Raw genomic sequence first — 15,033 nt, 5'->3', positions numbered from 1 at the left:
TTGAAGTGGTTAAATAATCATTTAACATTAGGGGCTGCATTATTACAGCCAAAAATAAAAATATGAATGTCTATTAGTATTTAAATCACGATTACCGTATTTCCTTGTATTGCCACTGGGTATATAGTATGCGCCTGCCTAGAATTACTGCCGGGTCAAACTCGTTTCGCAAAATAATTAGCGCATGCTTAGCATTACCGCCAGCTCAGGATTAACGCCGGGTCAAACTCGTTTCACAAAATCCATCCATCCATCCATTTTCTACCGCTTATTCCCTTTTGGGGTCGCGGGGGGCGCTGGCGCCTATCTCAGCTACAATCGTGCGGAAGGCGGGGTACACCCTGGACAAGTCGCCACCTCATCGCAGGGCCAACACAGATAGACAGACAACATTCACACTCACATTCACACACTAGGGCCAATTTAGTGTTGCCAATCAACCTATCCCCAGGTGCATGTCTTTGGAAGTGGGAGGAAGCCGGAGTACCCGGAGGGAACCCACGCATTCACGGGGAGAACATTCAAACTCCACACGGAAAAATCCCGAACCTGGATTTGAACCTAGGACTGCAGGAGCTTCGTATTGTGAGGCAGACGCACTAACCCCGTTGCCACCGTGAAGCCCCAGAGTTGAGATCAGAGTTGTATTCTGAAGGCGATCTCTGTCGTGTGCTTGTTCAGCATCAATATGTGTCCTCCTGACCGTCAGCGTCGGGTTCAAAGCGGTATGGCTCTATCCCTTGTTGCTGTTGGGCCTGGCCGAGTGGTCCTGCCACCCTCACGGCTGCCACGGCGCCTTTCACAGCATCTTCCCTATCTGAATCGCTCCCTTGCTGTCCCCTTGTCCTTTGTTTTTTATTATTAATATTATTTTATTTATTTTTTTTCTAGTCCTTCACTCTCACTTTCCTCATCCACGAATCTTTCATCCTCGCTCAAATTAATAGGGAAATCGTCGCTTTCTCGGTGGCCATGATTGTAAACAATGTTCAGATGTGAGGTGCTCCACAACCAGTGACGTCACGCGCATATCGTCTGCTACTTCCGGTAAAGGCAAGGCTTTTTTATTAGCGATCAAAAGTTGGGAACTTTATCGTGGATGTTCTCTACTAAATCCTTTCAGCAAAAATATGGCAATATCGTAAAATTATCAAGTATAATACATAGAATGGACCTGCTATCCCCGTTTGAATAACAAAATCTCATTTCAGTAGGCCTTTAATACACGATAGAATCAATCAATATACTGAAATATCGCACTGTGAAAATAAGATACAAAGTAAGACCTTAAAAAAAAAAATCAGGTTAATGTGTACGTTTTTTTTCCCTATGGCCAACACTTAATAGCCAATAACTTTTTAGAATAAATCACCTTCTTGAGCCAAGTGCTGACACTCACAACTTAATTGGGCTACTTGCAACTGTACCCAGTAAAAAAAAAAAAAAAGCACATGGACTAAGTCGCCAATTTGGTGATTCTTTGCTTGGGCACTTGATCCTACAGAATGATGCATGGACAAACTGACTAGTTTGTTACATGTAATGAAAAAACAGTATTTTAAGATGTTTGCCCAAAATCAAACCATGCGAAAAGTTTGTGCAATGAAACATAACTAACATATGCTGTCATCTTGTCAGTTCGCATCTCCAACCTGATGCGGGTGTTGGGGACGGAGGCAGTTCAGGACCCCACCAAGGTGGAAGCCCACGTTCGAGCGCAGATGGCCAAGAGGCAGAAGTTAGTCAGATGCTTCTTCGCTCGTCTCCATTGTTGTCACACTCTGTACGACTCTCTCATGCTTCTTTTTGCAGGGCTCACGAGGAAGCCAACGCAGCGCGAAAGCTCACGAGCGAGCAAAGGAAAGAAAAGAAGGTGAAGAAGTTGAAGGAAGATCTCACCAATGGCGTTCACATTGCGGTCTACAGGTTTGTTTTTAACAGGGAGTGCATACTCTCAGGCCATATGCGCATAAACATACATTTTCAAAAACACATGTTCCCCATCCCGGTGTTATTATACTATTCTCTGTCCACTAAAAAAAAACATGATTCCCATTCCCGTGTTAGAAACTCTTCATTAATGCGAAAAGAGTTTAAAATATTCTCTGGTTACTAAAAAAACATTCACCGGCTTTCATGCTCATTTTGGCCAATCAAAAACTTGAAAACTTAGCCACAGTTGCTCATTAAAACACTTTTTTGCTCAATATAGTGATATATTAAATCAGGGGGGCCCAAATCTGGCCCCCCAAAGAGTGGCTTCCCAAATGTAGTACATATTTATACTGATTTCTTTCAGGCTTACAAAATTTGATGGCGTATCCCAAAGTCTACCGAGTTATCATTACTGAATATGGTGATCTCCTTTACATATGGCGGTGCTAGGGCTGGGCGATATATCGATATAAACGATATATCGCAGGTTTGTCTCTGTGCGATATAGAAAATGACTATATCGTAATATTCGATTATATGTTCTCCCACAGTTGCTTTTGGCTGCGTGCATTACATTACTGGTGTTTCTCACTTCTTCTTGTCTCCTTCTCACGGAGACATAAAACAAGCCCGCCTTCTAACATACGTCACATACTGTTGCGCATGTAGCCTCATACGCTCTCGCCGAGAGCTAACGTTAGCATGGCTAACGGAGGTCGAGTTGCTTTTAGCTGCGTGCATAACATTACTGGTGTTTCTCACTCCTTCTCGTCTCCTTCTCACAGAGACGTAAAACAAGCCTGCCTTCTTACATACGTCACATAGTCTCGCGAGTGTAGCGTCATACACTCTCGCTGACCAGAGAGGTAGAAGCATGGCTAACGTTAGCTGAGGCAGGTCTAGCGGAGCGGAGCTTGGGACAATACAAGAGAGAGATGGTGTGAAACTGATCACAAATAAATGCCCAAAATAAAGAGCAGGGGGTCCATCATCTGGTGGTGGTTTGGCCTCAAGTGGGAAGATATTCAGCAGACAATAGCAATATGCAAAGTATGCAGCAGAAGTGTTACTACAAAAAGCTAGCAGCACTACTAGTTTGTTCTTTCATTTAAAAAGTCACCCGCGAGAGAATGAAGAGTATTTAATAAATGCACTTTTGGTCAATTGACTTAGTTGTGATTTCCCTCTCTGCATGAAAGTTTAAAATGAGCATATATTAATGCAGTATGAAGAAGAATGTTTTAATGTAGACACATAGAATCATCATACTGCTGTGATTATATGCATCAAGTGTTCATTCAAGGCCAAAGCAAAATATCGTAATATATATTGTATATCGCAATATGGCATAAAAATATTGCGATATTAATAAAAGCCAATGTCGCCCAGCCCTATGCGGTACACACTCAAACATCGATATATTGCAGTCGCATATGAAGCAACGTTCTAGCCTGGACAAATAATACAATTTTACTTTTGATTTCGATTATGGCTTCTCCTCACGGATTATTGAAATGTAGTAATCATAAAAAAACAATGGATTGCGCAATGTGCATGCAAATTCCGGGGTTTAAGTGGAAAAAAGACCGTTGACTGGAAGTTTAGGAGGTCATCACGGTTGCTACTTTTTATTTGACACAACGCTAGTATGCCTAATCACCAGATTCAACAAAAAAATAAGGCATGTTATTCCTGCGTTCATGTAACCGCGGACAGTGTCACATAAGTAAGTAATAGGTAATATTAAAGAAATTGACATAAATACAAGTGAAATGTTGTCATTGTGAGTAGAATAATCATTTGTTTGGGAAAATAATGTTTCCAGTAGTGCTCATTAATCCCCGACACACTCAGCCGCCCCTTCCTGAACTAGACAATGTCGAGACAGCCGATTGAAACAGTGACTGAACCATGAAGCTAAAGCTAACAAGAGTAATCCAGACACCCACAACTCATCTCATCTGCTTGTGTTGTGGTGAACGACATCATCAATGTAACATCAACGTACAAACAGTTGCCGCAAATAGAGAGGCGCGTCCTTTTTTTTTTCTTTTAAAACAGCCTCACCTCTACTTTTCAAGCTGTGGACAGCACAGCACACTTTCCCCCCTTCACAATAATGGGTGCGCCATATCTGGTCAAAAAAGTACCTTACGGGACGGCGTGGCGCAGTGGGAGAGTGGCCGTGCGCAACCCGAGGGTCCCTGGTTCAAATCCCACCTAGTACCAACCTCGTCACGTCCGTTGTGTCCTGAGCAAGACACTTCACCCTTGCTCCTGACGGGTGCTGGTTAGCGCCTTGCATGGCAGCTCCCTCCATCAGTGTGTGAATGTGTGTGTGAATGGGTAAATGTGGAAGTGGTCTCAAAGCGCTTTGAGTACCTTGAAGGTAGAAAAGCGCTATACAAGTACAACCCATTTATTTATTTATTATTTACACGAGCTTAATGTACGTAAAGCACTTATTGATACATTTACACAATCATTATGATTTGACCTTAAATACTGGTCAAAATTGTCCAAAGATGTATTGTACCAATAAATGTGAGGATTTTTGCATTTATGTGGAAAAAAATTTATTAAATTAGATTTTACACAAGTAGGTATGGTGTTCTTGGGATGCAACTCAGTATTCTTCTTCCTCCAAACACGACGAGTTGAGTTGATACCAAAATGGATACATGGATGATACAGCAGAGGATTGGGAGAATGTCATGTGGTCAGATGAAACCAAAATAGAACTTTTTGGTATAAACTCAACTTGTCGTGTTTGGAGGAAGAAGAATACTGAGTTGCGTCCCAAGAACACCATACCTACTGTGAAATATGGGGGTGGAAACATCATGCTTTGGGGCTGTTTTTCTGCTAAGGGGACAGGACGATTGATCCGTGTTAAGGAAAGAATGAATGGGGCCATGTATCGTGAGATTTTGAGCCAAAACCTCCTTCCATCAGTGAGAGCTTTGAACGGTTGACCAAATACTTATTTTCCACCATATTTTACAAATTAATTCTTTAAAATTCCTGGATTTTTTTTTCACATTCTGTCTCTCACAGTTGAAGTGTACCTATGATGAAAATTACAGACCTCTGTCATCATTTTAAGTGGGAGAACTTGCACAATCGGTAGCTGACTAAATACTTTTTTGCCCCACTGAAATGGCTTGCCTCAAAGTTCCATATGTATAGCATCAAAGTCACTTTCACCTCATTCTCTTGGCTTTTGTCCGCGCCAACGTCTCGCTCTCCCTTCGTGCTGTTCAGTTCATCCTCAGTCAGCTTCAACACTATAAGGTAGCGAATCCTCATTAGTCTACAAATATTCTTCTTCGTTATCTTTTATCAATTCTGCCATGATTACAACGCACACTCTTGTTTGTTTCCGGAAGTAGGAACACAAGGTTTTTGCTAGAAGTCGGACGTGTGCTGCTATTGAAACAGAAATCTATGCGCTGAAGAACTAAAATGATCAAAATACAGTACATATTGAACATGTTACATATTGTTATGAATGTGTCTGTTACTATGTGATGTATAAACTTGCAGTGTCTATATAAAACATTGATGGAGGGTTTTGAAGGCCACAACAATCACTCCCATTAGACACATCTTTCAAGCGTGTTTTATTATCTTTAAAATCCTAAGGAAAAAAATAGATGTTTGTGCCTGTCTCATATTGATTGTGAACAATTCCCAAAAAAGTGAAGTTCTCCTTTATTTTTTCATGGGCTGTTGTTAAATAAAAGGGGTAAGGCTGTGCATGTATTCATATTTTTCATTTTGGAACCTTTAGTCCCATACTTAATTGGAGTTTAGCACACAAGACAGCGCTAATCTAAAAAATTGGAGGCGTTTTTTTGCATCGTGCATTTACTCTGTATTTAAATACAACCGACTTTCTTATTGTTCAGTTATTAATGCTGCCATTCGGATGCGTTCACAAATTAAGCATTAAGCCATAAAAGAAAATGTTGGACCTGCATGTGGATGTTTCCTAAAGACCACTGCTCATCTATAACAGCATGGAGACTAAGACAAGTAAAAAAAAATCATAAAAATACAGTTTTAAAGCCACAAAATATCTGTCGGAACCATTTCTACAGGCAGTACTGTTAGATCCCTACTAAAAAGGCTTACATGCATGAGCTAATGTGAGTTATTTCTTATAATACAGGCCAAGAAACTGCCCGTACACAAATGATGTGTGGCGTTAAACCACATCACGATATAAGTGTCTCGTATCGGTCTATCGATAATGATTCATATTTTTTATGAGCTATGGAAAATAAGGACCACGAGACAATGTATTAAAAGTTAACATTTTTATTTCAAATGTAGCCTTCCTCTGGTTATACTCTCTTCAGCTATCAAGCATGAAGGAAAGGAAATGTCAACACAAGCATGTAAAACACTCAATGTAGACACAATTGTAAAATCACATTGAACACTTAAAGACCTACTGAAAGCCACTACTAGCGACCACGCAGTCTGATAGTTTATATATCAATGATGAAATATTAACATTGCAACACATGCCAATACGGCCGCTTTAGTTTACAATTAAAAATTTCCCGCGGAGTTTCTTGTTGAAAACGTTGCATAATGATGACGCGTGACGTCTCGGGTTGGAGGGGACATATTAGCGCGCAATTACACAGTATTTTGGACATATATGTTGCTGAATCTTTTGCAATTTGTTCAATTAATAATGGAGAAGTCAAAGTAGAAAGATGGAGTTGGGAAGCTTTTAGCCTTTAGCCACACAAACACACGGTGTTTCCTTGTTTAAAATTCACGGAGGTGAAGCTTTACTATGGATCTGATTGGTCAGGCGAACACGGTTCCCGACCACTTGTCAACCGGAAGGTTTCGGTGAGAAAATTGTGGTAAAAAGTCGCCTCTTACCGGAGATATGCAGAGCTTGCGCCGTCCATGCAACTGCCGTGACTTCCCTCAGAGACTGGCGTCAACACACCCATGGACACACCCCTCCGACTATCAGGCACTACTTAACTCACTAAAACACTAGTAACACAATAGAAGGATAAGGGATTTCCCAGAATTCTCATAGTAAATGTGTCTAAAAACATCTGAATCGCTCCCAATGCAATTGCCTTTTTTTTTTTTAATACTTTATATACATATATATATATATATATATATATATATATATTTTTTTTTTTTTTTTTTTCTAGGCCTTCACTCTCACTTTCCTCATCCACGAATCTTTCATCCTCGCTCAAATTAATGGGGAAATTGTCGTTTTTTTCGGTCCGAATAGTTCTTGCTGCTGGAGGCTCTCATTATAAACAATGTGAGGATGTGAGCTTTTTTATTAGTGACTAAAAGTTGCAAACTTTATCGTTGATATTCTCTACTAAATCCTTTCAGCAAAAATATGGCAATATCGCGAAATGATCAAGTATGACACATAGAATGGACCTGCTATCCCCGTTTTAAATAAGAAAATCTAATTTCAGTAGGCCTTTAACTATAACCCCTTAAAATAACGGTGCAAAAATAAGATATTGTTTTATCGCCCAGCCCTATGATATAGCCAGAGTTTTCAAAAGCTCTGTTTCTAAGGACAAATACAAAAACCTCATGCATTTTTTAAATATCTGTGCTGGTGTTGGACATAGCTATGAACAAATGTTACTGTTTCTTGTCTTGACATGCAGAATCCGCAACCTACAAAACCCTGCTAAGAAGTTTAAAGTGGAAGCCAATGCCAATCAGCTGTACCTGACAGGCACCGTAGTTCTCCATAGAGACGTCAACCTAGTCGTGGTGGAAGGAGGTGAGAAGTTGCAAATGATGTCACATGATTTTCAGGTGCACCACAGCATTCTTGCCAGTTTAGCTCCACAGTGTTGCCTATAATGATGGACACAACATTACAGTTAAGTACTCCAAACAGGAAGTCTTGGAATATACCATAAAGTCAGGTAATGGAGAGTATTATAATGAAGTGATGGCACATCTACATGCTGAAGTATGAGCCGACTGCGTAAGTCATGGGTGTCAAACTCTGGCCCGCGGGCCAAATTTGGCTCGCCGTGTAATTTCACTTGGCCCTTGAGGCAATATCAAATTAACATTAGAACACCGCATTCACCACTAATACTCATACTCGTCAACCCTCCTGATTTTCCCGGGAGACTCCCGAAGTTCTGTGCCCCTCCCGAATTTCTCCCGACTTCCACCCGGACAATAATATTGGGGCCGGGCCGTAAAAGCACTGCCTTTGGTGTTCTCTACATGTTGCCACGTCCGCTTGCCGGCCCACTCACATAATATATGCGGCTCAGACACACACACAAGTGTATGCAAAGTATACTTGGTCAACAGCCATACAGGTCACACTGAGGGTGGCTGTATAATCAACACTGTTACAAATATGCGCCACACTGTGAACCCACAGCAAATAAGAGAGAAAAACACATTTCGGAAGAACATCCGCACCGTAACACGACATAAACACAACATAAACACAACCGAACAAATACCCAGAACCCCTTGCATCACTAACTCTTCAGGGACGCTACAATATAAACCCCCGCTGCCACCAAACCCTGCCCCAACTCAAACCCGCCGCCGAAAAGAGGCATTCAATCTGTATTTTTATTTTATTTGATATGCCATTGATATTTTTTAATTATTATTATTTAAAACTCGATTTTGCATGTCACTATAAAGTTATATAAGCCTTGCTTGTTCAATATTCAATGCAAAACTTGTGTGGGTCCCTATTAAAAGGTTAATTTGTTCAACCTGGGCCCGCGGCTTCGTTCAGTTTTAAATTTTGGCCCACTCTGTATTTGACTTTGACACCCCTGGCGTAAGTGGTCGGAACCCAATGTTTCAGTCCAGCTCCATTTGGTCGCTCACTGTACCAATTGACCCCAAAGCAATTAGACTGTAACACTACGGAGATACTACGGCTTTGTAGTTTAATCCATGACTGAGCTCATACCGCAAAATACTAGAATTTCAAATCAGTGTGCCCCGTTGGAATGAATTTAAATTAAATTATTCTGTTTTGGGTTCCCACAAAAACTTTAACATATTTAATATGTTCCCCCCCGGAGAGATTGCTACCTTATTGTGGTTAAGAGCTACCAGCAGGAGCTCAGTCTTCAGGCGGGACACCTTAGTTGTACAAAGTGCAATCCTCATCTCCAGGTTGGAGTCAGACACATAGGTCCTGATTTACTTTAGGTTTGCGTGTACTAAAACATGTGCAAACTTGATAGCACACGCAAAGCTGATCTGCTTAACATGTGCAAAGTGGATTGCTTTTCTTAGGTGAGCAGAATAAGGCGTGCAATCCATTTTGTGTCTGTCTCCATTAGTATGCAAAATATATGCTAATTATCAAAACCCTAGAAGGAGAAGATTCAAATATAATTATTTAGCACGTGATTATTTACAACAGATCAGTGCTTGCGCTGCACAGACACACAATGGACTGACCAGAATCCTCTGTCATACGTGTGTGTCAAAATTTTTGGATGGTCAGGAATAAAAATATTAGATATTGATTGATTGATTGATACTTTTATTAGTAGATTGCACAGTACAGTACATATTCCGTACAATTGACCACTAAATGGTAACACCCCAATAAGTTTTTCAACTTGTTTAAGTCGGGGTCCACGTTAATCAATTCATGGTAATCAATTCATATATTGTCCATTCAGCAACATATTGCAGCTGATAGAAGACTTAAGGGCTGATTACAACAAATTCAGTTAATGTATTTTGGTGTCCTTTAGTATTTCTTTAATGTTTTTTTTTGCCACATAAAACCTGTCATTAAAAATATTTCTTATGAACATTTTTTTTCGTGAAATATGCTTTTTTGCGTATTGAGCAGAGTAAGTGCCACCTCTTCAAGGCACCTTCACCGATAAACAAACAAAAAATAGTCTCAATGTAGATGCACTGCACCACTACTTCTAAAATGCCTATAAAAAGTGGTAAATGTCTCCTGCATGTTTTAATGAATGTGCAGTGTACCCCGTATGGTACACGCAGCACTTTACAATTCAATCAATCAATGTTCATTTATATAGCCCTAAATCACTAGTGTCTCAAAGGGCTGCACAAACCACAACACAATAATCTATATTCCCTGACATCCTCGGTGTACACACAGTCTCATTAAATCATGCGGCCACTAATGGTACATGCTATTTTATACATTTCTCACGCTGTTTAGCGCGTGGGATTTTGATCTTAGTAAATCAGGCCTTTACTGTAGCCAGCAGCCAAATTCAACGAAGAAGGCAATGTTTCTACTGTATTAGCACAGAAAAGTAGTGCTGGAGCGAGGTGGAGCAGTGTGCACTTAAATATTATGAATTAGTAATCTTACTCTTGATTTTAATTATATTCAATAATTATATCCAACCTACTTACAGTTTAACAGGATAAACCTTGTCAAAAGATATGAAAGCATGTGTTAATCAAATTGTATTATCAAGGCTTAGGTTAAGCTGATTACTAAATTATTTATCAAATATACTGTAAAAGAAGAAAGTGATACAAAATAAATCTACATAAAAATCTGAAGTGCTAAAATAAGTACATTCTAACTAAATGAATACCAAATAATGATAAAATGTTTCCTGAATAAACTGTCAATAAAATTAAAGTTTTAATGAAAATACAACTTCACCCCTTTTGCTCTTAAGGATCTTTTTGTTTAATATACAATTTTTTTGTCCTGAAAAAAACTAATTAGTCATAGTTTTTGCAATTAAAACACTTCTATAACTTTAGCTGCAGACATTTTTTTTGTTTGAGATTTTCATTACTGCCACAAGTGGTTGAAAAGTGTACTACAACTGAGTACCGCTGTTGCCCATATGGACCACAGCGGAGAAACATATTTTTTGGAGGCCCCCTTGTGGGAGCTCGCTGCCTAACAATGGCCCTCTGGGTTAAGGAACACTGTGCTCTGCTATATGCAGTTCTTGGACTCGGTCCAATTTCATTTCTGACCCTTTTTTTCTTGGTTCCTCAGGCCCCAAATCTCAGAAGAAGTTCAAGAGGCTCATGATGCACAGAATCAAGTGGGAGGAGCATAACTCCAAAAGAGACGGTAAAAGCAAAGTCTGGATGTGTGTTTGTGAAGATATCTAAAGCTGGCACGTGTGACTCCCGTGTAGATCTGGACGGCGATGACGACACGAGGAGGAACAACAAGTGCTATTTAATTTGGGAGGTGAGTCAGTCACCGCTGCAGTGGAACCTCCATTTACAAACTGAATTGGTGCTTCGGCAGGGTTCGTAAATCGAAAAGTTTGTATAGTGAATGAAAATGTCTCCATAAGAAACAATGTAAATATGGATGATAGGTTGCAGCCTTGACAAAAGTCAATATTTTAGTGAAGGTTTGTAGACTTTGAACACAATATAAAGTTATATGCAGTACTGTATATCAAACAAACATTCGACTATATCTTTAAAGGCCTACTGAAATAAGATGTTCTTATTTAAACAGGGATAGCAGGTCCATTCTATGTGTCATACTTGATCAGTTCGCGATATTGCCATATTTTTGCTGAACGGATTTAGTAGAGAACATCCACGATAAAGTTCGCAACTTTTGGTCGCTAATAAAAAAGCCTTGCCTTTACCGGAAGTAGCAGACGATGACGTCACCGGTGTGAGGGCTCCTCTCATCCTCACATTGTTTATAATGTGAGCCTCCAGCAGCAAGGGCTATTCGCACCGAAAAAGCGACAATTTCCCCATTAATTTGAGCGAGGGTGAAAGATTTGTGGATGAGGAAATTTAGAGTGAAGGACTAGAAACTAAGTAAAAAAAACAAAAGAGCGGTTGCATTGGGAGCGATTCAGATGTTTTTAGACACATTTACTAGGATAATTCTGGGAAATCCCTTATCTTTCTATTGTGTTGCTAGTGTTTTAGTGAATTAAATAGTACCTGATAGTCGGAGGGGTGTGTCCATGGGTGTGTTGACGCCAGTCTCTGAGGGAAGTCACAAAGCTGCAGCAGAACAGAAGCTCCGCTGATCTCCGGTAAGAGGCGACTTTTTACCACAATTTTCTCACCGAAACCTGCCGGTTGACAACTGCTCGGGAACCATGTTCGCTTGACCGCTCTGATCCATAGTAAAGCTTCACCTGCGGGAATTTTAAACAAGGAAACACCGTGTGTTTGTGTGGCTAAAAGCTTCCCACCTCCATCTTTCTACTTTGACTTCTTCATTATTAATTGAACAAATTGCAAAAGATTCAGCAACACAGATGTCCAAAATACTGTGTAATTATGCGATGAAAAGAGACGACTTTTAGCCGCAAGTGGTACTTGGCTAATATGTCCCCTCCAAACAATAACGTCACAAACACGCGTCATCATTCCGCGACGTTTTCAACAGGAAACTCCACGGGAAATTAGAAATTGTAATTTAGTAAACTAAAAAGGCTGTATTTGCATGTGTTGCAATGTTAATATTTCATCATTGATATATAAACTATCAGACTGTGTGGTCGCTAGTAGTGGCTTTCAGTAGGCCTTTAATGACAAGCTGAACTGTCCTGTATGTGCTGCTCTGCCAACACATGCACACACACAGAAGTTCCTTAGGTGCCCTCACAAACAATCAGAAATCACAAATATCTTGAAGAACCCATCCATCCATCCATCCATTTTGTACCGCTTATTCCCTTTTGGGGTCACGGGGAGCGCTGGCGCCTATCTCAGCTACAATCGGGCGGAAGGCGGGGTACACCCTGGACAAGTCGCTGGGCCAACACAGAACCGTATTGCTCCAATAATAAACATTTTAAAAGTAAAATCCACTTACTGTAAATTTGCATCGACAAGAAAGCAGAAGACTGACAGAGGGATAACGGGGGGTGGGTGGAAGGGTCGTGTGTGCCATGGAAGAGGTGCCACTCAACAAGAGATAGCTCTTCTGTCCGCCGAGAAAGTCTGCTTTAGCAGGTTTTTCCAGAAAGATCTGGTCACATCACAATTAAAACTTGCTGTGGTATGAAACCTGCTTTTTCAGATCTTCCATACTTGTGAACACCATCACAAAGTATTTTTTAAATTTTTAAACCCTTCAACGATTCTGGTCTGTTTGGGACTCATATTGAGTTAACAAAATGGACAAAACCTGTCACAAGGCACAGACGCTGAAGCGCTGAGAAGTGACAAGTAGTGTACTGGCAGCAAGTAAACTGTCGGGCTGCGCCTTTGCAACAATCCTGCGACCTGCTTTTTGTCTGCAGGCGTGACACAAAGTGAGGTGGTCGTACACAGACATATTTGGCTCTCCATTATATTGCCAAAAGTATTTGGCCACCTGTCTTGACTCACATATGAACTTGAAGTGCCATCTCATTCCTAACCCATAGGGTTCAATATGATGTGGGTCCACATTTTGCAGCTATTACAGCTTCAACTCTTCTGGAAGGCTGTCCACAAGGTTTTGGCCATTTTTCCAAAAGCGCATTGGTGAGGTCACACTAAGAAGGCCTGGCTTTCAGTCTCTGTTCTAATTCATCCCAAAGGTATTCTATCAGGTTCAGGTCAGGACTCTACACAGGCCAGTCAAGTTCATCCACACCAGACTCTGTCATCCATGTTTTTATGGACTTTGCTTTGTGCACTGGTGCACAGTCATGTTGGAAGAGAAAGGGGCCCGCTCCAAACTGTTCCCACAAGGTTGAGAGCATAGAATTGTCCAAAATGTTTTGGTATCCTGGAGCATTGAACGTTCATTTCACTGGAAATAAGGGGTCAAGCCCGACTCCTGAAAAACAATCCCATAATTCCTCCTCCTCCTCCTTAAATTTCACACTCTGCACAATGCATTTCTCCTGGCAACCTCCAAACCTACATTTGTGCATCAGATTGCCAGATGGAAAAGCGCGATTCATCACTCAAGGTAATGTTTCTCCACTGCTCTAGAGTCCAGTGGCGACGTGCTTTACACCACTGCATCCCATGCATTGCATCGGATTTGGTGATTTAGGGCTTAGATTCAGCTGATCGGCCATGAAATCCCATTCCATGAAGCTCTCTGCGTACTGTACGTGGGTTAATTGGAAGGTTAGAGTTCTGCAACAGAAAGTCTTTGCACTATGCGCTTCAGCATCCGCTGACCCCTCTCTGTCAGTTTATGTGGCCTACCACTTGGTGGCTGAGTTGCTGTTGTTCCCAAACTCTTCAAATTTCATATAATAAAGCTGAAAGTTTACTTTGAAATATTGAGGAGCGAGGAAATTTCACGACTGGATTTGTTGAACAGGTGGCATCCTGTGACAGTTCCACGCTGGAAATCACTGACAGCGGCCCATTCTTTCACAAATGTTTGTAGAAACAGTCTCCATGCCTGAGTGCTTGATTGTATACACCTGTGTCTGGGCCAAGTGATTAGGACACCTTCCATCCATACATTTTCTACCTCTTATTCCCTTTGGGGGCGCTGGTGCCTATCTCTGCTACAATTGGGCGGAAGTCGGGGTACACCCTGGACAAGTCGCCACCTCATCGCAGGATTAGGACACCTGATTCTGATCATTTAGTTGGGCAATATAGTGTATCCAAAGTTCGTAAATTGAAACGTTTGAAAAATCGACTGGGTCTGTAAATGGAAGTTCCACCGTATAAGTTTAGGACTTTGGAGTCGAAAGAAGCTAATAATAAGTGTTCCAGGGCACAGCCAAAGACCGCAGCTACGGGGACATGAAGTTCAAGCAGTGTCCCACAGAGAGCATGGCCAGAGAACACTTCAAGAAGCACGGCACAGAACACTACTGGGACCTGGCCCTCAGTAAGAGCGTGTTGGACAGCACAGACGATTGAAGCCTTCACATCACAGATCCCCCCCCCCCCCCCCCCCCCCCTTCAGACCAGGACTGATCGGCGTCACATTTGAACTTGGACTAACGGGATCAACAAAGCCTGCAAGAACAGGTGACAGATCTTCTGTGGGTATGAATGTGAGTGTAAGTCTGCCTTTTTAGATTGTGACAGAAATCACTTAGTTTGCTTTATGATAGGATGCCTGAAATGTATTCTGAGTAAAGCTGTCAATAAACACCTACACAACCA

The 15,033-nt window shown here is 41.1% G+C and overlaps 1 protein-coding gene across 1 annotated transcript in view; it reads left to right on the top strand.

Annotated features, from left to right (window-relative positions):
* The window catches only part of prpf3 (PRP3 pre-mRNA processing factor 3 homolog (yeast)), a 34,362-nt gene extending 19,329 nt beyond the window's left edge, over positions 1-15,033 (top strand). Inside the window, exons 12-17 of the mRNA XM_061881653.1 lie at positions 1,639-1,738; positions 1,813-1,926; positions 7,617-7,735; positions 10,967-11,044; positions 11,112-11,167; positions 14,635-15,033. Coding sequence (XP_061737637.1) covers positions 1,639-1,738; positions 1,813-1,926; positions 7,617-7,735; positions 10,967-11,044; positions 11,112-11,167; positions 14,635-14,784 — 617 coding nt within the window. The 3' untranslated portion in view covers positions 14,785-15,033. The remainder of the gene's footprint in view (positions 1-1,638; positions 1,739-1,812; positions 1,927-7,616; positions 7,736-10,966; positions 11,045-11,111; positions 11,168-14,634) is intronic.

This window comes from Nerophis ophidion, linkage group LG21, assembly GCF_033978795.1.
Source record: "Nerophis ophidion isolate RoL-2023_Sa linkage group LG21, RoL_Noph_v1.0, whole genome shotgun sequence".
NCBI classification, from domain to species: domain Eukaryota; kingdom Metazoa; phylum Chordata; class Actinopteri; order Syngnathiformes; family Syngnathidae; genus Nerophis; species Nerophis ophidion.
Note: the sequence above shows the minus strand (reverse complement) of the source record. Positions and strands in the feature narration are given on the sequence as shown.